Below are 25175 nucleotides of genomic sequence, written 5' to 3' on the forward strand. Positions count from 1 at the left end.
CGGTTGGTACGCTGTCATTTCCACCCACATTCTGTTGGCCAAAGCAAGTCCAAGGCTGCGCCCAAAGTCAAGAGGTGGGAAATTACACTCTGGCTCTGGTGGGAGGAACTATAAAATTACATAGCAAAAGGTATGGATACCAGGAGGGTAAAGATCAAGGCCGGTAATTCAGTGTACCTCACCTACTCCTGCTGTGAAGAATGCCATCCTTTAACTGCATCCCCTCCGCTTCTGGGGCCACTCTTTGCTCCCTGAGGTAGAAAATGAGCACAGACATTAAAGCACAATGGAAGCCACCATTTACTGATTCAGATCCCATCAGTGGACCTGAGTCCTACTGTGAGATTAGAATCTTTCCTAAGGATAGGCCACGGTGGAAATAATGTGAAATCAGTTAATGATTTTCTCTCATTTTCTTCTGTCAGAGAGAGAAGACATGATATGAAAATGGAAATATATATCAAGGAAAGCTGTTGAGTGGTTGGGTTTTCACCTGTCTGTGCTCCATGGCGCTCCTTTGTGTCCCTGGTTGATCTTTAAACGCAAAGTTCCCTCCATGGAATTTATCAAAGCTGACATTCCTATTCTCTGGCCCCTTGGCATCTAGAAACTCAACACAGGGCTCAGAATCTTTTGTTGGGTGTTAAATTAGGTGATTGACACCCATCAGAATGTGTGCCACTTCACATCCTTCTTTGCTTGGGAGGTGACGGTTTTGTGTTATGGAGATGAAAGCCCGAGGCCAGCTGTGTTCCCTCAGGTGTCTTTGCACTTGAACTGTTTCTCAGCCCTCTGACATTTGCTGCAGGAGAATCAGTACGCCCAATGGATGGCTGCTTGCATCTTGGCGTCAAAGGGCAAAACCATGGCAGACAGCTCTTACCAGCCGGAGGTCCTCAATATCCTTTCATTTCTGAGGATGAAGAACCGGAACTTGGCATCTCCTGTGGCTTCCAACCTGGAAAACATGGACGTGAACCCGGAATGTTTTGTGTCACCTCGGTGTGCAAAAAAACACAAGTCGAAACAGGTACTGCTGATCTTGTTGGGGCAAGATTGTTCACAGTGAATTCTTTATTTTCTGAAATAAAATGAGGAGTTAAAATGATCAAGGCCATCATCATGAAAAGTCAGCTGACGGGGAAATTTGACTGTGGACGGGGTATTAGATGATATTAAGAGATTATTGTTAATTTTGTTAGGGGTGACTGTCCTGCTGACTGAACGTGACAATTTCCCATATTTAATTTAATTAAAAATAAAATATTTTAGGGGCCACCCCGTGGCCGAGTAGTTAAGTTCATGCCCGGGGTTTTGCTGATTCAGATCCTGGGCGTGGACACGGCATCGCTCATCAGACCATGCTGAGGTGGCGTCCCTTATAGCATAACCAGAAGAACCTACAGCTAGAATATGCAACTATGTACTGGGGGGCTTTGGGGAGAAGAAGGGAAAAAAAAAGAAGATGATGATTGGCAACAGATGTTAGCTCAGGTGCCAATTTTTAAAAACAAACAAAAAGTTTTCATTCCCACAAATTGAGATTTTTAATTATGCTCCCATAAGTGTGGATTAAGTTACACAGATGAACTGATTCAAGTACAACCATTGTCTGTGGACACTCCACAGACCCCAGAAAGAGGGACCCAGAACTCTCCATCTGCATGAACCTTAGAAGCTGGTGTGTTGGCTGGTCTTGTTCCTTCTTCTCCCCAGGGATTTACGTGTCTTATAGAAAAAGAGAGGGGCAGCAAATGAAGGAGTGAATGAATGGTCTTTGTAGAGCTGCAGTTGGGCCTTGCATTTATTTCTCTCCTTGGGAATCTGAGCTAGTGGGACGGTTATACAGTAGTAAGCACATGCTAAGGAGAGTTTGATGTCTCCCGCTTCTGCTTAGCTGGCAGCCCGGATTCTGGAAGCCCACCAGAACGTGGCCCAGATGCCCCTGGTCGAAGCCAAGCTGCGATTCATCCAGGCGTGGCAGTCTCTCCCTGAATTCGGCCTCACCTACTACCTTGTCAGGTGATCACAGTGTTCACTTGCTTCTCTCACTTTCTGTTCGATTATAAGGGCCTTTCCTGGAGGCCAGTTTATTCTCACTTCGTCTAGAACGTAGAACTCTTTATTTTAGAATGCTGTCCTTTCACAAATGGCCCAGGCCCTTCTGGCTGCTCTCATAACCATCTTCCGTCCCTTCTGTTCAGAGTGCCAGGTCTGGCTGCCTCTCCCTTCATCCCCCTGAGTTTTCAGCTTAGCAGGCAGAGGAATCCTTTTAAGATCTACATCAAACCGTGTCAGGACTCTGCTCAAAACCATCAGAAGGCATTCTGTCTGGCTCAGAGTAAAAGCTAGATTCTTACAATGGCCCTACAAGATCTCACCTCTGCAATTTGACATCCTCTTGCCTCCTTCACAGTGCCCAGCCACACTGGCCTCCTGGCAGGTCCTTGAGCATGCAGAAACCAAAAACAAAAATGCCCCGGCCTTTGCACTGGCTGTGCCCTCTGCCTGCAGTCCTCTTTGCCTGGACACCCACATGGCTTGCTCCCTCCTGCACGTCAGTTCTTTGATCAAATGTCTCTTCTCGCTGAGATCTTCCTTGACTCCCTGTTTAAAATCCTAACCACCTCGTTGCCAGTATTCCCTGTCTGACTTTTGTGTTTTATTTTCCTTCTTGATCTTATCTGGCATATATATTTCACTTATTTGTGACCCTCTCCCCTCACTAGAACACAGGCTCCATGCAGTCAGGAATTTTCTATCTATTTAGGTCTCTACTGTGTTGCCAGCACCTAAAAGGGTGCCTGGCATACGCTGTCGGTGCTAATTTTGAACTGACATAAGCTTCTCTTACTTTGCTTTTCTCTGATGTCAGTTTCACTTAATGTCTGGGGGCTGGCCCCATGGTGCCTCAGCGGCCTGGCTTTGCAGGTTCGGATCCCGGCGCAGACCTACTCCACTCATCAGACATGCTCTGGAGGCATCCCACATACAAAAATTGGAGGAAGACTGGCACAGGTGTTAGCTCAGGGCTAATCTTCCTCAAGCAAAAAAAGAGGAAGATTGGCAACAGATGTTAGCCCAGGGTAGATCTTCCTCACCATAAAAAAAAAAAAGAATGTCTGCCTGACAGCCTTAATTCTCCCCATTCTTCCTATTCTGTATAACGCAGTAAAAATGCTCTTCTGTAGAAAGCTACACCCTCATTGTCCATTCTTCAGAAGTGATTTAGAAATGTTGGTATTATCTTGAAGAGGTTGTATGTGAAGCAGTTGCTTTTAACTATTTTTTTTTTTATTTCAGATTTAAAGGAAGCAAGAAAGATGACATTCTGGGAGTTTCATACAATAGGTTGATTAAAATCGATGCAGCCACTGGGATTCCAATTACAACATGGAGATTCACAAATATGAAACAGTGGAACGTAAACTGGGAAATCCGGCAGGTAAAGTGCAAGTTTTCGATATATTCAGGGTTGAGCCCGCAAACGTGTGTTCCCTCAGAATTGCAGGTGGTTCTGATTTTAAAAAGGTGTTCTTACATTTAGAACTCAGAAACCACAAGCTCATGGTAATTGTCTGCTAAAATAATCACACGCAGTTCCAGGCGGTTTCCTAACCAGTGCAGACCAAGTGCTTAGTCTGCAGGGCTGGGTCTCCGGGCAGACTTTCCGCACAGACAGACTCTAAAATTGCTGAGCCGTTCGATTAATTTCCTCCGAGTCAGCACAGCATTATATAAGCTGTAGGCTGATAATTACTTAGCAGAAACTACCTGAGATGTAGTTGTCATACAAAGTAAATACAAAAGAGGCCTCAACTGAATGGCTGCCAAAAGAGCTAACTGGTTGCGGACTCGGAGGCTCGGTTGCCCACCTAGAGAGCATTCCAGTCCCAAAAGGAGGAAACTTCTAGAGAAGCAAGTGAGGTGCACAGGGAAGACTGAGAAAAGCTTAGCTGCTTGATTAGGAGCCCTCGAGCCCTCGGCCTCCCATTGTCTCTACCCTAGGAACTAGGTTCAGGCGAGCCTACATCATAGAAAATTCTAGATGAAGTTAGAGGCAGCTTAGCATCCGGATGATTTAAAACATTCTGCTGTTGCTGATATAGAATCTCTCTTCCCTCCTTCCTTTGGCATTCTCATTTTTCCAGTAGAACGCCTTCAACACAGAGGGATGGTAAGACTCACACTTTTTTTTTTTTTAAGAACCAGAGATTCCTCTCATTGGCCTGTTAACCATCTGGGCACTCATTTCTAGAGTGAACGTCTGAGATTAGATGACTTCTAAGACAGTGGCTCTAAACTCTTGTTGCATATTAGGACCACCTGGGGAGCTTTAAAATGCCACTGCCCAGGCCACACCCAACACCAGTTAAATCCAAATCTCAGAGTGGGAGCTGGTCATCAGTAATTTTTAAAGGTCCGCTGGTGATTCCAATGGGCAGCCAAGGTTGAGAACCAGTGAAGTCTCAGTTTCTTCTAGTGCTTAGAGTTGATGACTTTCATCTGGGAAGGGGTGCGAGGCAGTGGGTGAAGGAAATTCAGGTGGGCCTTTTATTCTGCATTTAAAAAATCTGCAAAGCACCCTGCCCCGTGACACAGAGAGTGCTTAGAAAGTTCTGACAGTTAAATAAGAGACAGAAAATAGCTGTGTGTTTGGAGTTAGGATGTGTTGACACCACAAGAGGGCGCAAAGAGAGCAAAGATGTTTTCTGTAAGTGTTTAATGGAAGTGGTGGTTTTTTGTGGATTTTTTTGGGAAATCCATTTGTAAGCCACCTCAACAGTCCTCAGCTCTGGGGCCATCGCCAGCAAAGCAACTTCTTTCTCATCTTTCCTTGTCAGAGTTTAAGCTTACTTGTGCCTTCCTCTCCCAGGTGGCCATCGAGTTTGACCAGAACGTCTCCATTGCGTTCACCTGCCTGAGTGCGGATTGCAAGATCGTGCACGAGTACATCGGTGGCTACATTTTCTTGTCCACCCGTTCCAAGGACCAGAATGAAACGCTCGACGAGGACCTGTTCCACAAGTTGACTGGCGGTCAGGAATGAAGCAAAGCAGGCCTGCTGGGCCTGCACACAAAGGGCGAGGCAGAGGTGGTCCTCCCTGCTTGGTCCACGGGGTCCACGGCTTGCACAGTGTGTAGATTCCAGACTGACACACAATGTGTATTCACCACCGGTCACCCCGATCCTCGCCTCATTTCAAACACTGCCTAACACATCCCTTTCCTTACTTTGCTCTGTGCGATCAGCCGTGGAAGGGGCCTCCATTGCCTTTTCTGTAAAGTGGCTGGGTGGGAGAGAGCACAGGGCTCTCAGATTGCTCTCAGGCCCAGCATGTAGCTCCAGTTCTTATAGAACCTGCGCAGGGTATGGCTAGAAGTTGTCCATGTGCTTTTCTGCTTTGTAGCTAAGTCAGCGGGGAAGACTGAAAGATTAAAGGCACATGTAGCAAGGACACATCTTAGGCCACAAACTCAGGTATGAAAAGAAATGTGTCTTTCCTTAACAGAACTGCTTTTAGTTCTTATCTTGTGAAAATGGCAACGGGAGTCCACACATACACTTTTTTCCCTGGAGGTCACGGTCTAGGGGTGGTACCAGTTGGTGGCAAGGGGTCAGAGCATTGGCCCTTAATGTCATTAGTCCACAATGACATCTACTGAGGTGACCATTGACCAATGTGATCTTAGACATTGGTCCCCTCAGGTTACTGCTGCCACCTCCAAGTCTCATTCCATTCCTGGGGATCTCTCAGCCACATTTAAGTCCTTCTTGATGACATGGGTGACACAGGGGTACAGGGAAACCCATTCCTCAACTCACTTCCATGTCTCCACTGCTTCTACTCTGGCTTTGGGTTCAGGAAGCCAGTGTTGAGGCTTCCAGTGAGGTCTCCATCCCAGCTGGTCAGGGAGAGGAGGGCAGACCCATTCTCAAAAACCACCATGTTCAAAGTCCTATAGCTTCCCCACTGGCTCCTGTCTATGGGGCCTTTGGCCGGTCAGGGGCTGGGGAAGCCTTGCCCTTATCATTCGTCAGTGTTTTGGATTTGGTGTCTGTTTATATAACTCCTTTAGGGCAAAAGCCTTTCAATTTTGTAAATCAAAAGCCCATAATAGACTTTTTTCCCTCTGCTTTGAGACATGAGTGTGGGCCAATTGGCAGCTGCCTCCATTGTTTTCTGTTTTGGTTTATCAGCATCAGAGGAGCAGTTTTGAAAAGGTAAAAAGCAATAGCAGGGGTAGAGGGAAATCTCAAAGCATTTTATTATGTTTTATAAATGCTCTTCTGTCACACAAGGGGTTCCATTTCCATTTTGAAGTTCTTTAAGGATGAAAACCTCAGGGGGCCTGGCCGGAGGCCAGATGCCCAAAAACATTAGCTGTTGCTTTATTTTCCAACAAAGCCATCTGAGAAGAGAGATCTCCACAATTCCGAGAGCCACATGGAGACAGCCTTGGCTAGGGAGCCCCGGACCCTGAGCCAGAAGTTGTCGCTGGAAATTCCTCTTTCAGCCTCTCCTTAGAGGTGAATGTTGATGAAGACTCCCCAGGCACTAGCTGAACTTCCGAGGCCTAGCTTAAAGCTCGGAGGTGGCTTAGTTACTCGGAAAATCTAGTCTATGTCATAAAGAGCTTAATTTGAAATGTGTTGTATAGAAACTAGGGCAGAGCGTACCATGTTAAACTTGGTGTTGGTCATTCTGCCATAGTCCTGGGCTCTGTTATTTTAGAACCTAGTCAGGTCTTTAGGATTACCTTAGGTCCTACATTAAAATAACGCTCCTTGATGTCACATTTTCCCTGCCTGCTGCCCCGTGCAGCTCTGCATGGTTGACCAAAGCTAGACCTTCAGTTCACCCTCTGCCTCAGCTTTTCAGGGCTGTCTGACATTTCTGTGAAAACGCTCAAAGGAGTCGACTCGTTTTAACCAAATTTTCGGGGGAACATTTCTCCCATGACTACACAGCCGCATCCCAAAGGAGTAAAGTGGGACAAGAAGACCTGAAATGCTGCTATTCCAAAGAGCAACTTAAGGACTTTTTTTTTTACATTGCATACAAAAAGTCTTCTACTTCCTGTGATGGAATTTTAAATTAATATGTGCCTTTCAGCCTCGTTTGCTTTCTTATTACACTAGATTGTAAATCTGTGTTTGTTATTTTATATGACTTTTTTAATTAAAAGGTTTATATGCATTTAAGTACTGTCTACTTGTGTCTTCTCCAGTTGCTGTGTCTAAGAAGTCTAAGAAGGTGCATATTTTCTTTCTTTTTTTTTTTTTGAGGAAGATTAGACCTGAGCTGACATCCGCCGCCAGTCCTCCTCTTTTTGCTGAGGAAGACTGGCCCTGAGCTAACATCCGTGCCCATCTTCCTCTATATGTGGGACGCCCGCCACAGCATGGCTTGATGAGTGGTGCGTAGGTCCGTGCCCAGGATCTGAACCCATGAACCCTGGGCCGCCAAAGTGGAGGGTGCAAACTTAACCGCTATGCCGCCAGGCCAGCCCCAAAGATTTTTTTCATTGTGAAGAAGAAGTGCAACTTTCAGGGTTAACAGGTGCTTCTCAAGATTCCCAGATTCCAGCTCATTCTCCCCACTGGTGCGCAAAGTGGCTGATCACGTCGGGCCTCAGAAACATCAGAAATCAGCTTAGAAACCTCACTTCACTGTTGGTTTCTACCTTTTGGGAAAAGCACCAGAGTAAAGAACTATCCAGAGGCAGAGGAGCAGCAGAGGGCCTCCAGTTTGATGGCTGAATGTCTAGGGCATGTCTCTGGATATTTTCTTTACTCTGGTTCTTTTCCCAAAAGGTCCGTAACACCTCCAGTTTACAGGTATCCCTTCATGCAATTCTCACAGCAACCTATAGGGGGCAGGAATGGCTTGCTTTCTCATCTCACAAAGGCGAAAACAGGCTCAGAAGGTGAAGTAATTTGCCCAAGGTCACACCACCAGTAAGCCGTGGAACCCGGATTCAAAGCCAAGTTAGTCTTACCTCCGGAGATCACTAAACTAAACCCAGCAAACCTTTTCTTTTCCAGCCCTGCTCAGCCTTGAAAGGCCTGCCCTCACCCCTGGCCCCAGTGCAGACGTCCCGTGAGCTCAGTGTCCCCATGTCACTCACACTTGTAGGAGAAGGTGAGGTGAGGTAGGGGATTGGCGGCCCCAGAATTAGCTGGGGGAGGTGGGGTGGGTCAAAAACGTCTGAGAGCCCGAGAAACGAGTTGTCTAGTGAGTGTTTTATTTTTAATTCTGGAAAAGTTTCATTTTCAGTCTCAAGGTCAAAAAAGTAGCCAAATGAGGCTTTCATTTGAAAACTTATCTTTGAGTTGTAGGCACTAGAAGCCAAGACATCTTGCAATAGTTTCTGAAATTGCTAAAAAAAAAAAAGTCTAAAAAATTCACTTACAAGTAAAGATTTCTCTTTTGCTTCAGTACATCCAGCATCTCTATTTGTTTTCATTATTTTCCCACACAGACACGTGATTCTCCTGCCTGCTCCCCGTCCCCCTGGCTGTCACCCTAGAATCTTTCGAGGCTGAGGGGTGGAGGGAGCCTCTTTTTCTTGTATTTCACCCCTTTTTCCCTTTCATGCCCCCTACCTCCAAAGAGCCATTAAGTCCTAGAAATGGTAGATAGAAAAGCTGAAGGTCAGCACTTAGCCGTTTCTTGTGTTCAAGTTTCCCCATCCCCTTTCTCAACACCTTGTACGTCACTGAAGCGGTGTGGAAATACCGAGTGCTAGCAAAAGAGAAAAAAGTCAGCCTGTTCTGGTTCTCTGTCCTCACAAATGCCTGTGCTGGCCCTGAACTCCCGCTGTCCTTGGGATGCCAAGTTCTCGACTTCTTTAAAGCAGAACGCTTGCTAAATGAAAGGTGAGATTCTAGTAACTTAAGCCACCCTTGAGCCCAGAGTGTCATGGAAGACACTGAAAAACAACAGGTTAGATGATTTAGAAAAAGCCTCTGGGAGTCTGCCCACATTTGCCCACACATCCCATGTTGTGTCAAGACTCGGTTACCTGAGAAGAGCCCATGTAAAAAACACATAAAGTGAGAAGAGATTTCTCTTTAGAATCACTAACAACTGGGAAAGATTCTTTCAACTAAATGGATTTGCTTCCTTTCTCTGCCTCACTGTGTGACCTTGAAGAACTGTAATTCCCCTGCGTGCTTCAGTTTACTAACTTTTACAGAGGGAAAATCCTACAGTCACTGCTCCTCAGGAGAGCCCCAACTGACAAATGCTCCCTGGGAACTTTGGATGTTGTTTCTCTTCTTGGGCCAGTGGAGGTTGGGAGGGGAAGCCTTTGGCTGCTCTCTGAGATCCCTGGGATGCAAGAATGTGCCCTGGGGAGAAGGCAGAGCCTTTTGTAAGAGGAGCCCAGAGCCTTGGGGGAGAGGAGGGTCCCAAGCCCCAAGCCTGTCCCCTCTGATTCAAGAGATGTGTTGTCAGAGGCCTTGGCAGCCCCAAACAGGGTCCATGATGGAAGGCAAATGAGGTTCCAGAAAGAAAAAATTTACATATATATAGCTTTGAGACAAGACGAGGGGATTGTGACAGGGCCCCGGGCCAGGGCTCAACACAAAGGCACAAGTGTTGGTGACACAGTGGCTGGTTTGCCCAGTACCCGGCTGATAAAGGAAATCCCCACTTGTGCCCACTATGTCTATTAGAGAGCAAGGACACTCTTGCAGGCAAATTATGGAAGGTTGGGGAGCCAGTGCTGTAATAGTGGGGCCTTCCAGGAACCGAGGAGGGTTGGGGACGGAGGTCTGATATGGTGCTTACAAAGACACCCTGGATCTCTGAGCTACCAATTTACTTCTTAAACTGTTCCCAAAGAACCAATATTGGCAGCCAGGCCAGCCCACATGACCCAGTGTTATCTAAAAAATTATAGCAGAACCAGTGTTTCTTTTCTAGAAGTTACAAAGCCCACACACCCAGCTTCAAAATGGAAAGCACGCTCATTGCTATTGAGGGTCGGATACTGAGTATTAAACCCACATAGACTGCAACTCGAGGCCTTGCTGTTCAAAGCGTGGTTCCGCCCTAAAGCAGCTGAAAACTTCTAATGTGAAATGTGATGCTTCATCTTTTAAGACATTTTCTTTCCTTTTTTTTCCCCACTACCCACCACCTCTGGCAACCATCAATCTATTCTCGGTTTCTACGAGTTTGGTTTTTTAAGATTCCACATGTAGGTGACATCTTACAGTATTTGTCTTTGTCTGACTTATTTCACTTAACATAATGCCCTCGAGGCCCATACATGTTGTCACAAATGGCAGCATTTTCTTCTTTTTTATGGCTGAATAATATTCCATTGTGTGTGTGAGTGTGTGTGTGTATACAAATACTACATTTTCTTTAGCCATTCATCCATTAATGGACACTTAGGTTGTTTCCAGGTCTTGGCTATTGTAAATAATGCTGCAATGAACATGGGGGTGCATATATCTTTTCAAGTTAGTGATTCCAATTCTTTCAGATATATACCCAGAAGTGGAATCACTGGATCATATGGTAGCTCTAATTTAAATTTTTTTTCTTTTTGAGGAAGATTAGCCCTGAGCTAACTGCTGCCAATCCTCCTCTTTTCGCTGAGGAAGACTGGCCCTGAGCCAACATCTGTGCCCATCTTCCTCTACTTTATGTGTGGGACGCCTACCACAGCATGGCGTGCCAAGCGGTGCCATGTCTGCACCCAGGATCCGAACTGGCGAACCCCGGGCCGCCAAAGCGGAACGTGCGCACTTAACTGCTGCAACACCAGGCCGGCCCCTAATTTTCATTTTTGAGGAACCTCCATACTATTTTCTCTACTGGCTGCACCAATTTACATTCCCATTTTAAGATATTTTCTTGCTTGCTTTTCTGATCCCATCCAATAAATTCTCTTACAGTTTCTGAATTTGATCACGTTTTCATCATAACCAAAACCTAAGAGCCTTGGCCTGGTGAAAAAGGAAACTGGAAAACAATAGTAGAGGGAAATCAAGCCTCAGGCTGACAGTGTCTGTCCCCTCATCTGTAAAAGGAGGGTTTTGAAGTGGGTGATTTCCTGTAGCTCTTTGTACTCGAGCATTCTCTGATTATGGTCCATTTGCCCCACAATCAGGTCAAGGTACCTGCCCGTCTCTGATGTAGTAATCCGGGGCCTTGGTACCAAGCCTGTGCTTTTCTTCTGAAATTCTGGCATCACTCTGCCAATACGACCCCATTATCAATGTCAGGCCATATAGTCACATAACTCGAATTTCAGGGTGGGTTGACAGGCTGCCATGGCAGTCACATAGCCCCAGGGGCAAAAGGGATACTAAGAGGGTAAAAGGCTATGCCAACCGATGTTGGAGCCAGTGAAATCAGGCTTCCACCTCCCCAAAGAGTAGTCTCAACAATAACACAGCTAATAGTGTGTGGCTAAAAGAATTAGAATGCTAACATGTACTAAGGGCTATCACTTGTGTTTCCCATGGATTCTCTCAGTTCATCCTCTGGGTGAGGCAAGTATTATCAGCCCATTGTATAGATTAGGAAATGTGCTATCATGTGCTGATGAATGCTTAATAAACCTGTGGGTGGGAAGGAGCCATGATTTACCAATTTCCCTGGTATAAAGGCTCCAACTGCAGCCAACATGACATCACTGAACACAGAATTGAGAAGGGACAAGCCAGCTCAAGCACACACTGGAACTATGTACAGAGAGGTCAAGCAACTTGTCAAGGTCATTTAGCTAGAAGATGGGAAGTGAGGATTTGAACTCAGGCCTTCTGACTTGAGCTGTGTTCTTTAGCAGTACGCTTGATATTCCCCGGTGAATGGCAAGACTTCTTGAGCCAAGAGCCCTAGATTGTCGTTATTTGTGATAATACCCCTGGGGTGATTTTTCCCAGAACATATTTGGGTAAGGACTACCAAAACACCATAGACACTCTTTTCCTCCAATTACTTTATAGTAGATTTCAAATAGCAAAATAGTGAAAATTTCTACTAAAAAATCTTCAGATCTCAACTGGTCTTGTGGACTTGCTGGGCCACTTGTCCAATACATTTTATTGCAAATCTCGGTCAGAGGTGGGGTTTAGGACAGGAGGGAAGGGTTCTGTCTTCTTCCCAACAGAGCAAACACCAAACTATGACCTGAGACAACCCCGTCCACCCCCATCCCCACAATTGGTTGCCCCAGCTCCTGCCATTTCATATAAATGATTAATGCCGATTCCACCAGAGAGAGGTGACTTTTCCTCAGGGACTGAGCTCTGGTTTTAGAGGCTGAGTGAAATGTTCTTATTCTGACCTTTTCCTCCCTTTATAAATGGTTCTGTGAATCAGGTAGACATCAGGAGAGTAAATGGGCAAACACTTGGCAAGACGCTGCTGAATAATCCATTGCTTATGACCTAAGCACAGTTCACTCCAGGATGAGGGGCCACCAGTGCAAATGCATTCAGGGGTATGTAACGTGCATGGGCACAGTCGGGCAGATATGAGACCACATAGATTTGCGAGGCATGCCCTGCCTAGCATTCACATGGCTGAAAAATATGCGAATGTATAGCAATATATCTGAGAACTTAATGCAGCCTGTGGGCCAACAGTTGTCAAGCTATGCTTGGGTCCAGCCAATTGTAATTCAACCAATTCGCTTATATATGTGCATACACACGCGCGCGCACACACACACACACACACACAATTTCTATATATTTCTATCAGTTAGAATTTTTTAGCTACTAGTGACAGAAAATCCAAAATAGCAGTGCCTCAAACAAGAGAGATGTTTTTCTCTCTTTCGCCTACAACTCCCAAGGCACGCCTAGGCCGATAAAGCCTTATATAGCAGGTCAGGGACTCACATCCTTTCATCTTTCACTCTGCCACACACAGCTTCTACTCACATAGTCATGTCATGGTCTAATACCTGCTTTGGCTCCAGGTATTATGTCACATGGCTTCAATTAGCTACAAGGGAGGTTGAAATATTTGGTCTTTATTCAGAGTAAATATGAACTCAAAAATCAGGGTTCTTTTTTTGATAAAGGTGAGAATAGATAGTAGGAAACAAGTAGCTTCCTCTGCCATAAGCACCTGCTATGTGCTAGGCACTATGCTAGCTTCTAAGGATAATACAATGAACAGAGTTCATAATCTAGCAAGAGACAGACATCTGGGCAAATAACTCTGTAACGCTGTATAACAGGTATTATTCCTGACATGTTAAAGAGACAAATGAGAACAAAAAGCAAGGAGTAATTAGTTTTGTTAAAATCAGGAGCAAAGTAGGAAGGATTTCCCAGAGGAGAGGACATTTAGACTTGGCCTTGAAGGATGAGTAAGAGTTTGCCAAGTGGGGAGAAGGACAGGAATTAGGTCAAGCTTGGCAGAGGGGCCATTAGTAGGGAGACAGCCAGTGAATGTTCTTATCCATGAGGTGCCATGATCAGACTTGCATTTTAGAAACATAAGTCTGGCAGCTGATGGAAGATGGATGGAGGGGGGCCACATGGGAAGTTGGAGGGTCAGATCAGAGGCTGCTGTGACAGTTGAGTTAAAAGACACTGAGGACTGGAGCTGAGCCAGTGGAAAGAGAGGTAGGGAGATTTGAAAGCTGTCTCAGAACTAAAATCAGCAGACTTTGAGATTGTGGCCAACACTATTATTTACCTGCCAAAACCATTTTCCCTTCTTCCTTGCTAACAGAACTTGCTTTGGGCTGAGTCAATGTGTCCAACCCCAGTGATGATATTTATTGGTTTATACCAATCATGATTATCCTTTCCCCAGCTTCCTAGTTTTCTTTGCAGGTAGGCATGGTCATGTGGCCCATTGTGACCAATGAGGCCTAAGGAAAAGTATGCTGGGAGATTTCTGGGAAAGCTTTTTCTATCCTGATAAAAAGACGATGCAGCTGGCTTCACCTTCACTCTTCCCTATTCTTCCTGCCTTGAATGTGGATGTGATGACTGGAGGTACAGCAGCCATCTTGCAATCAAAAGGTAATAAGCATGAGAATAAAGGGAATACACTACAGATGGTAGAGCCTAAAAACAGAAGAAGTCTGTGTTATTATGGAGCAGCTGAAGGGACACAAATAGCTGCCTAATTCTGGACTTTTTGTTATGTTCAAAAATCAATAAATGTGTTTAAGCCACTATTAGGTAGGTTTTCTGTAACTTGCAGCTAAATATATTCCTAACTGACTATGAACAGTAAACAAGTGAATTTGTACAGTAATGGAGCAGAGGGTCAAGCTTGACTTACAATTTCTAGTTTGGCTAGTTATGTGGGTAGAAACCCAATTGGTAAATAAATATAAAAGATACCAGCCGGAGGGGAGGTCAGTGGGCATAGACAATAAGTTTGATTTGGGTAACTCTAAGATCTCAGTCACTCCTGACATGAGGTCATTCTGTGAAGTATGCGTGGACCTTTGCAATGGTGCTGCTCAAGGCATCCTGAGAACTCCCCTTTGGAAATTCTCAGCAAAGCCTGATTCACTTATTTGGGATATCCTTACTGTTGATGAATCTTCATTACTTTCATGGGGATTCAAGTTTTTGAAATACCCGAGACTAAATAAGGTGAGTTTTGAGATCGTGATAAGATTGATATTGTGAAATATTTTGGTGAATGATTTAATACGTAAAAGTAACCCTGGTGATTGGGGGGGTACGTGTATGAATCATAAACTCCTTCTGAAAGCAATTCCAGAACAAGAATTACAGATATATTTCAACACAGGAAGCATCATTTGCAAAAGGACATCACCTATAAGAAACATTGCTCAAGACCAACTCTTGCCAGATAATGTTTTTTGATCACTCTCAGGAGGTGGTACCCAAATACCCTGTCAAGTAAATCAAGCAGATATTTTCCATGTTCTCAATACTCCCAAAAAAAGGAATGATCTCAGAGTTCTAATCTTAGGTTCTTTCTCAGACTTACTTACGAAATTAATCCTAGTTCTTCCAGCAATAAATGGAAATAATAGTCCATGCCTCCCATCTAAAAGGAGCATCATGAACAAGAATTGGCTGGCAACTTCCTAGAATTTGGAATATCTCTCATAGGTTCCATAAATACTTGGCATAATTAATAATCACTAATCAAGTGATTTTGTTAATATATTATTGAGGATAAACAGTCATGTACTTACAACCTATATTATTTTCAGTAATGACAGAAAGCCACCACTGTTAAAATCTGCTTCTAAAAAACTACCTACTGTTTGAACTCTCTGAAATTACTATTTCGGACCTTCGTTTCCTCTCCACCCTCCCGGACACCCGCCCTCAGCTGATGAGCTCACCTGTACGCTGTGGAGCAGAGTGACGTCATCAGATGGGAACAGCTTCCTCTTTTCTCTCTGCATCTGTCCTCACGTTGTCTTTCTTCCCTTCTGCCCCAGTGAGAAAAGTGCCCAATCTCCAGCCTTCTGAGTATTGTCCTCCTTGTGACCTCTGAAAGACTCTATTCCTGCAGTTTCCTCTTCTCTCTTCTGCATCTTTCACATCTCCTGGTGCATTCCCGTCCAGTTTGCAAACATGTTCTCTATCTACAGGAGTTTTAAAACACAGCTGCAAATTCTTTGACTGTTCCCATCAAGAGGTGGGGTCTCTGTCCCATACCCTTAAACCTGGGTGGGCTTGTGGCTGGATTGACCAATGGAGTATAGCAGAACAGAGACTATGTGACTTCTTAAACGCAGGTGATGAAAGGCCAAGCAGCTTCTGTCCTGTTCATGGGACACCCTTTCTTGGAGCCCTGAGGCTATCATACTAGAACTTCAATTACCCTGAGGCCAACATGTTAGAGAGGTCCCAACTAGGCACTCCAGTTGACAGTCCCAGCAGTGCCCAGACTTCTAGTCATCCCCGCTAAGATGCCAGACCTATGAGTGAAGCCAGCTTGAACCCTCAAAACCCGCCCATTCAACAGCTGAATACTACCAATGACCCCAGTCGATGCTGTGTGGAGCAAAAGAATCATCTAGCCGAGCTCTGACAAAATTCTGACCCACAAAGTCATGGAATAGAATATAATGACTGTTGCTTTAAGCCACTAAGTTTTTGGGTTCTTATTAGACAGCCATAGATAACTACAACAACACTCCCACCTTAAAAATGTTTTGAGGGGCCAGCCCAGTGGCGTAGTGGTTAAGTTCACGCACTCTGCTTTGGTAGCCCCAGGTTTCCAGGTTCGGATCCCAGATGCAGACCTGGTACAGCTTGCCAAGCCACGCTGTGGCAGGCGTCCCAGATATAAAGCAGAGAAAGATGGGCATGGATGTTAGCTCATGGTCAATCTTCCTCAGCAAAAAGAGGAGAACTGGTGGCAGATGTTAGCTTAGGGCTAATCTTCCTTAAAAAAAAAAGGTTTTAAACTCTACAGTACCCATTTTTCTGCTCCTTCTCACAGCAAAACTTCTCCAAAGAATTAAGAAGGTGAATACTTTTTCATGTCCTTAACTCGCTCCTCTCTGGTTTCTGTCCCTACCCACCACTAAACTCTGCTCTTGTCCAGGTCATAAATGTCCTCCCTTACTCAGTCTCTCGAAACTTGCTTGGCCTCCTCAATAAAAAACAGGTCTAAACTTTCAAGCTGCCAAACTTCCCCAAGTTTTCTCCCATCTCCTGGCTACTCCTTCTCAGCTGGCCAGGCTGATTCCTCCTCCTCTGCTCCACCTTCTAATTTTGGCTCAGTCTCCTTCTCTTCTCTCTCTACACACTTTCCCTAGGTGGTCTCAACCAGTCTATTGGCTTTAAGCATCATCTGTATGGTGATGCCCCCCAAATGTAACTCTTCAGCTCTGACCTCTTCCCAGAATTCCAAAGGGATGTCCAATTATCTCCTCAACATCTCCTTTGGAGGTCTAACAGACATCTCAAACTTAATATGGCCAAAAGAGAGCCTGTGATTTTTCCTGCCCCAAATCTGTTGTTCTCTTGACTTCTCTACCTTAGTCAATGGCATCTCAATCCATCCAGTCCTCTGGCCCAAAAGCCTAGGGATCATGCCTGATACTTTTTTCTTCCTCATCTCTTATGCATTATTTCCCGCGCTACTGTAGCAAATTACCACACACTGGTGGCTTAAGACAACACACACTATTATTCAGCCCTAAAAAGGAATGAAATTTTATTTTCCTTTTTTTTTCTTTTTGAGGAAGATTAGCCCTGAGCTAACTGCTGCCAATCCTCCTCTTTTCGCTGAGGAAGACTGGCCCTGAGCTAACATCCATGCCCATCTTCCTCTACTTTGTATGTGGGATGCCTACCACAGCATGGCGTGCCAAGTGGTGCCATGTCTGCACCCAGGATCCCAGCTGGCGAACCCTGGGCCACCGAAGTAGAACGTGTGCACTAACCGCTGCACCACCGGGCCAGCCCCAGGAAGGAAACTTTGAAATGTACTACAACATGATGGACCTTGAAAGCATTATGCTTCGTGAAATAAGCCAGACACAGAAGGATAAATCTTGTGTGATTCCACTGATAGGAAGCACCTAGAAGAGACAAATTCAGAGACAGAAAGGAGAAGAGAAGTTACCAGGAGTCGGGGGAGCAAGGAGGGGGTGATTACTGAATGGGTACAGAGCTTGTGTTGCAGATGATGACAATGTTTTAGGCATAGATAGTGGTGACTGTTACACAACATTGTGAATGTATTTAATGCCACCGAATAGTACACTTAACAAATGGTTAAAATGATAAATATTATGTTATGGATGTTTTACCACAATAAAAATACAACAATAACATACACATTTATTCTCTTAGAGTTCCTGAGGTGAGGATTCTGAGACCAGTCTCACTGAGCCAAAGTCAAAGTGTGAGCAGGGCCACACTCCCTCCAGAGGGTTTAGGGGACAGTCCACCTCCTTGCCTTTTCCAGCTCCTAAAACTGCATTCCTTGCATTCCGTGGCCCCTTCCTCTGTCTTCAACCCCAGGAGTCTCCACACTGCCTTCTTCTCTCTAGTGAAATCTCCCTCTGCCTCCATTTTACAAGATACTTGTGATTACATTCAGGGCCCATCGGGATAATCCAGGATAATCTCCCCATCTCAAGATCTTTACCTTAATCACATATGCAAAATTTCTTTTGCTATGTAAAGTAACATTTACAGGTTTCAGGGATTAAGCCATGGATATCTTTGGGGGCCATTATTCAGCCTACCATACCTCCAACCCATTAACAAATCCTGTGGATTCTATTTTCAAAACATATTTCGAATGTGTATACTTGTCTCCACTTACATTGTCATCACTCTGAAGCCAACATCGTCATCTCCCCCTTGGACACTTTCAACACCCTCCTGATGTAACCCTCTAGCTTTGCTTGACATAGCAACAATTGACATAGCAACAAAAGTGACCTTTTAACACGTAAAGCAGGGCATGTACAACTTACTCACATGATAGCGTCGCTGCCTACCTCTCTCCTCATCCAGTATCCTCCAGCCACAAAGATCTGCTTTCTGTGACTCAAACACAGCAGGCTCTTGCCTTCCTCCAAATCATTGCACATGCTGTTCTCTGGAACATGATTCCCTTGGCCCTTTGCATGACAGCTCCATCTCATCCTCAGGTCTCAGTTCGAATAAAGCAACCCTTCTCCATGACCATGTCCACTCTCCTCTCCAATTCCTTTATGTTACATCAACCTGTTTATTTCCTTTAAAACTCTTAATGCAATCTCTAATTATATTCATTTATCTGCCTATTGTCTGTATTCACCAACAGAATGAAAGCTCCTTGAGAGGAGGGACTGTATCTGCTCCAACATTTAGCACAGAAGCAATACAAAGCAGACATTCAATGTGTTGAATGAATAAATGAATGTGTGAATGAGTGAATGAACAAATGAACTTCACACCACAATCAAGACCTGTATCAATACAAATAGATAAGGCTATGCTGCAGTAACAAGCAACCTAAAACCACAAGATTTATTTCTCACACTGTATATCCATGTGTTCAGCCTCAGGGGAGCTCTGGTCTTCCTAGGGACCCAGGATGATGGAGTAGCCACCATCCCAAACAGTGTCAATTGCCAGAGGAGAAGAAAGAGCTCTGGAGGGTCTCACACTAGCAATTAAATGCATTGTCTGGAAGTGACACACATCACTTCCTGTTACAACTCATCAGCCAGAACAAAACATAGAAACATGGCCCTACTCAACCGCAAAGGACCAGGAAGAACAATCTTGCCAAGTGGCCAGAAAGGAGAGAACCTGAAATATGTGGCAGATATCACTAATGACTACCACAGGGCCTTTCACAAAATGACCCACATAACATTTCCAATCTCTTCTCCTTACACTCTTCCTCTATGGCCCCTGTTATCCTGCCATTCTGAGCTGCCCATTCCCTCAACACACCATGCCTTGTTATACCTCCATTCCTTTGCACATACTGGGCCCTCTACCTGGGATGCTCTTCAGAGGTAACCAGTATTCTGACCACTGATTAGTTTTGCCTGTTCTTGAACTTCATAGAAATGGAACCATACAGTATGTACACTTGTGCTTAGTTTCTGTTGTTCAACATAACACCTGTGAGATTCATCTGTGTTATTGAGTGGGTCATAGTTCATTCTTTTCCGTGGCTGTGTAGTAGCCTATTGTATAATTATACCATGACTTATGTATCCATTTTCCTATTTATAATTTATGGGTTGTTTCCAGTTTGGCACTTTTATAAATAAAGTTGCTATTAAACATTCTTTTGGTGGATACATGTACTCGTTTCTCTTGAGTATAAACCCAGGAGTGCAATTGCTAAGTCATTAGGTAGATGTATGCTTAGCATTCATCAATATTGTCTGTTTTCCAAGGTAGTTGTACCATTGGACATTCCCAGGCAACAGTGTATGAGAGTTCTAGATGCTCAACATCCTTCCCAAAGTTGGTACTGTCAGTCTTTCTAATTTTGGCCATTCTGGTCGATGGTTAGTAGCATCTCCTTGTGGTTTAAATCTGCATTTTCATGTGAGCAATGATGTTAAGCATATGCTCATATGCTTGTTGGATAGTATGCATTTCTTTACCCAACAAAATTTTTTTGAATATCCACATTGTGTGCGCAAGTTGCTGTAGCAATGGGGACTAAATAACATTCAAGCTCTATGAGATTCCAAATCATTGCCTTGTTTATGCAACTCTAACACTTTTGCTTTTGGAAGAGTTTCTTTAACATATTAAAAACCTAAATAAATATACAGGCAAACCCTGACTGCTTTTCTGTGGAAGATCCCAAATAAGGAAATACAACTAATCAGAAACAGAAAAGGAGGCTACAGTTAACGAGCACTCATTCATTCAGCAAATATTTCGTAAGCACATACCATATGCCGGTACTGCCCGACACTGGGATACAGGGCGGTGAACAAGCTGGATACATTCCCTGGGCTCCCAGAGCTCACGGGTCAGGCCTTGGTGACGTGCTAGTGCCTTCACACTATTCGTGATCGTTGTCTGCCTTTCCCCTCTTCCAGACTGGGAACTACTTGAGGGCAGCGTCCAGGCCTTGTTCGTCTCCAGGTCCCCATTTTATATGCTGAGCACCTGGGGCACGTGCTGGCATGTTCTCAGGATATGTGTGCTGAATTGCTAAGCCTGAACCAATTCATTGACTTTACAGACGGAAAATATGAAACATACAGAAGCTTAAGAACACAGACATTGTACCCAACAAAATAGCAGCAGTGTTAGGACAGGAACCCAGTATCCTGTGTCCCGGTTTCGGGCCTTTTTATTTCATGTGCTGCCTCTGGCTGTGGTAAATTCCAGAATGTAGTTTATAAAAACAGCCTATATACTATCTTGTCCCACTTCCTATACCTACGTGCAAAATAAAGCGACAGATTAGAGTCTGACCTCTCATTGCAGTTTGAATCTTTTTCTCTTCCATCACAGATTTTAACAGGATCTCAAACAGTATTTTTTTTAAATTCTAAGCATTCTACAAATCCTCATGCTGAAATCTTACTGCTATTGAGTGATGCCTCAATAGGAAAATAAACACAAGTCTCAACCCATTGCTATTTTATTCCCTCCTCAAGACCATTTCCTCATAGGCAGGTCGACCACGTCAGTGGAGCCCACTAAGATATCTTGGTCCTCAGCACTGGAAAGCCTCTTTTCTGCATACCATTCTGTGAGAGCTGGCTGCCCGGAGACTTGACAAGCTGGTACCGTCTCCCCCGCAATCACCCTCCCATCCCTCCAGCTTATCTCTGGTGTCAGAGAAGAATGCAGCCTTTAAGCTTGTACATTCTGACTCCAGCATTCGGGGGAAGAACACGCAGCAGAGCCAGCTGGTGTCTGGAGGGCAGGGCTGAGCAGTCACCTGTCCTCTATGCCCACTCCCGCCCCCACACCTCACCCCACCCCAGGCTGCCAGAGCTGTGAACAGAGCTGGACAGGATGACCCTCTTGGAAAACAACAACTCTGGGTCTCTGGGGCAACCTGTAAGAGTTCTGAGGATGGGATGGAGAGAGCAGGTGGTCAGAACCCCTAGAAACTTCTCAGTGAGCTGACACTCACCAAGTGTGTTTACTTAGCCATACCTGTGGGAAAAGGCTCACATTGCTAATGTCATGGCAAGTGGAATCTGGTCGACTGTGCAAATGAGCCCAGAGCCCAGAATAGAATAGTAAGAATTACATTGCCCTTCCTTCTCCCTGGAATGTTGCAACTCACCTATGTGACCTCAGACAAGCCAATTTCCCTCCCTGGGGCTCAGTTTTCTCCCTCTAAAATGGAGAGGGAGGTGTGGAACCAGACAAGTTCTAAAGTTACTTCTAAGGCCAAGGATCCACGACACCTATTTTGACCTAAATCCAAAAAGGAAGTGTGGCCAAGTGTATAACTACTGACTTTTTTTCCTCCCATAGGCTATGAGTTTAGTAACACTCAACAATGTGATCTTCTCCAAGAGACCTTTCCCCCAAGGATCCAGGACTGTGTTGGGAATCTGGATTGGAAACTTCTTTGTGACTCAATTCTTTCCTTCCACCCTCACCTCCACCCACCATGCCCTATCTCAACCCTCACCTGAGCTCTTCTCAAGGCTGGCATGTTGGCAGACCTAGACTGCAAATCTCAGGCACTTGAATTTAATGTTTACTGTTTTGAGTGAGTCCTACCCCATCCACTCCCAGGCACTAAGAAGGACATCGTGACTCCCCACATACTCTTCCCATTCATTTGGTGAACATTTCTCCTGAGTCTCAGACTCCATGCTGGGCACCTGGGCTACCGAGAAGAACTACGTGGCCCAGTTCTCAGGAAGCCTAGTCATGAGGTAGGGAGAAATCACATCAATTCTGAAAGAGAACACCAAGGGAGGACCCACTTGGGTGAAATCTTGAAGGGTGCTATAGCAGATGCTGTCAGTGCCCACCCACATCCCCTTAGCTCTCCCTGGAGTCGCTCAATCTGTGCTCAGGGCAAGCCAGACATTCCAGGGAGTTAAAGCCACAGGGAAAACCCTTGAGCCAACAAGAAGCAGTAGGTGGTGGGTCAATACCCCCACTTCCTCGCCACCTGATGAAGCGATCCTGAGGCACGCTCTGCACAGTCTCTCAGAGGGTCTCAGCAGGATTGAGTGACCTGCTCATGAACATCCCTGCAGAGCCTTCCCTTTTCTGCCTCGCTTCCTTACTCCCTCTCTGTGTTGCTTAAGATCACCTCCCAAATAAACTACCTGCGTCCAAGTCCTTATTTCAGGGGCCATTTTTGAGGGAACCTACAGTAGGTAGGGAAGAGTGAGCTGAAAAAAAGAGAAAGTATTCAAGGGGAGAGCACCCAGGCAGGGGGAGCCTGCTGGATAAAGTGATGGAGTGATTTGGCATGCTGTGCCATTTGAAGGACACATACTTGTTGGCTCCAGGACTTTGCTGTGGGACCTTAGCATCCTTGTCTGGAGGGAAAAAATACTTTAGTCATCTTTTCTTGATCTCCCAGAGGTGCTGGAAGAGGAGAAGGGGCTGGAGAAGATGGCCAGGGCCATTTGAGAGGTGCCTGGTGGCCCTGCCCAGGTGTCTGCCTCAGTCCTGGGCCCACAGGGGCCTAAGAAGTTGGCTCTGTTTCTTTGGAGAATGAGCTGCTCAACTACAAAAGGAAATTTCCCAGGCTTCTCACACGATTTGGGTCTGTCTAAACATTTAGAAAAGGTTCTCTTGGCTTACAGGGAATATTACAGTGTCAAATGCTGAGGCTCATGGAAGGCAATTTGATGCAGTGGTTAAGCCAGATAGACTAAAACTAGCTGTGTGCTCCAGGCCCTAGTCAGCCTCTGTGAGACACAGTTTCCTTATCTACAGCATGGGAATAATAGTACCTGGTGAGCATTCAATGTGATAATGAATACGGCATTAGACGCTGATTATAATTGCTCACCTTAAAAAAGCAGGGGACAAGCAGTTTGCACCCACTGGGGCAACGCAAACCTGCCATCTAGGGGAGACCAGTCAGCAAACTCTGCCATGTAGGGGCTGCCACCAGACTCCCCAGCTCAAAAGCCCCACTGGGCAGCCCGCCAAGGGTGTGTCTGCTTGGGTTCAGTATGACCAGAGCAACAGAGCAGAGGGCGGAGCTCAGACCTCGGGGCAGCCTGCCCAGGCCAGGCTCTGGCCTCCACTGATGAGCTAGGCAGCAAGCAGCAGGGACAAGCAGTTGACTCAGAGGGCCTGAGGCTCTGGGAAAGTGCAGGGAGATGGCCTCAGGGGGGCTCCTCAGCCAGGGCCTCTCCAGACTTCTTGCCCCACTGGTGTACAGATGAGCACCCCAATACGGCTCCCTAGGGTCCTCTTCTATAGACTTCCATGGGGGCCAACTTCCTTCCTCCCCAGGGCCTCTGTTCAAAAGTGGATGTGGTTCCCTCTCATCTGGGCAGCCCTGCCTGAACTCCCCAAAGCCCTGCTGGCCTCGGGTGGTCCATCGCCTCTAGGGTGTACCGGCTGGTTTACTCTGAGAGGAGCTGATACACAATCTGTGCCCGGTGAACCAAGCCAAGGCAGAGGTAAGGGCCTAACCTGAGGACACCCACTGGCCCTCATGCTGGTCCTCTCACTTCCTTACCTTTCCCTCGACTTCTCCCTCCCCCTTAGCTTCCTGTGTCGTCCACAGTACAGTGTTTCTACCTCTGGGGCCTGGGCCTCAGGATCCCTGGGTAGTGACTGCACTGCCCCAGACAGGGCTGCCCAGATGAGACCTCTGCCCCTACCTGGAGCCCATGAAGGGACGCTTTTGTGCAGCAAGGCCCTGGGCTGGCACTTAGGCTGGAAGGATATTTTTGAGGGTTTGAGCAGAGGAGGCCTCAAATGAGATCCCCAGGGACTTGCAATTATCCAATTAACCCAACATGTTAGTTCTGAGGGGTCCTGGAGCTCCTCAGGGCTGCTCAGATAAGGACTGACAGGAGGAAGGATCCATGAGGTTCTGGTCTCAGGGTCTGTGTACACAACACTAGGAATGATTAACCCCTGGCCTGGGTGGAGTGGGGGGGGGGGGGGGGGGGGGGGCGGTGTTTGTGTAGAGATCAAAGGCCCTCAGACTGCCATGACCAGTCTTGGAACTCTGGGGGAGAAAGGTGATGTGTGCTCTAAACAAAGCACAGTCAGCATCCCCTTGGCTTCAGGCAGACCTGGGGCTCTCAGTAACGGGGATCAATCACCCCAGCCATGGGGCAGGAATGTTCTTTCTGTATATCTGCCCTCTTTATTTATTCCCACTCCTTATGAGAGACAAACATCCACGCTGTCACCAAACTGGGTCCAAGAGAAACCAAACCAACTCTTCCTGGGGACTCCTGGATCCGGTTTGAGCCTGCCCCCAACCCTAGACTCCTCTGAGGACCCTCTCTCCTGCCACTTTTTCATGTATGCCTTCCTACGAACTGGGGCACCTTCCTCCTCATGCTCGTTCACCAGTCAGCCTCTAACTGTCCCAGGAAATGGGAGCCACCGGCGGGAGGATCAGATTCCTGGGAAGGGCTGGTGCCACCTCTGCTTCACACTGCCCACTCGCCCTCAGCACTCACCTGGGCCCTGGAGAGCTGACTCCCTCCATTCCTCAGGCCTGGAAAGGTGGTGAAAGGCCAGTGAAGCTGTGGGAGGGCTGGGAGGAGGGGCCAGGCCCAGAAAGGGGCAG

At 46.0% G+C, this 25175-nt stretch overlaps 1 protein-coding gene and 1 long non-coding RNA gene across 4 annotated transcripts in view; one reads left to right on the forward strand and one right to left on the reverse strand.

Annotated features, from left to right (window-relative positions):
* The window catches only part of FERMT1 (FERM domain containing kindlin 1), a 40473-nt gene extending 33276 nt beyond the window's left edge, over positions 1-7197 (forward strand). The window contains exons 12-15 of one of the 2 annotated variants that reach the window (XM_046678730.1): positions 809-1030; positions 1898-2022; positions 3304-3445; positions 4877-7196. In XM_046678730.1, the coding sequence (XP_046534686.1) occupies positions 809-1030; positions 1898-2022; positions 3304-3445; positions 4877-5050 (663 nt within the window). In that variant the 3' untranslated portion in view covers positions 5051-7196. Of the gene's footprint in view, positions 1-808; positions 1031-1897; positions 2023-3303; positions 3446-4876 lie in introns of both variants that reach the window. The other variant, XM_046678729.1, reaches the window with a different exon arrangement.
* Positions 182-25144, reverse strand: LOC124248553 (uncharacterized). 2 transcript variants are annotated; one of them, XR_006891073.1, is made up of 4 exons: positions 25066-25091; positions 20365-20652; positions 494-958; positions 182-251 (listed from the first exon to the last, which is right to left on the reverse strand). It is a non-coding gene; the product is annotated as an uncharacterized LOC124248553 (long non-coding RNA). The 2 variants fall into 2 exon arrangements; XR_006891072.1 differs by lacking the exon at positions 20365-20652 and having other exon boundaries at positions 25066-25144.
* Positions 25145-25175: the final 31 nt, after the last annotated feature.

The sequence above is a fragment of the Equus quagga genome, chromosome 12 (assembly GCF_021613505.1).
Source record: "Equus quagga isolate Etosha38 chromosome 12, UCLA_HA_Equagga_1.0, whole genome shotgun sequence".
NCBI classification, from domain to species: Eukaryota; Metazoa; Chordata; class Mammalia; order Perissodactyla; family Equidae; genus Equus; species Equus quagga.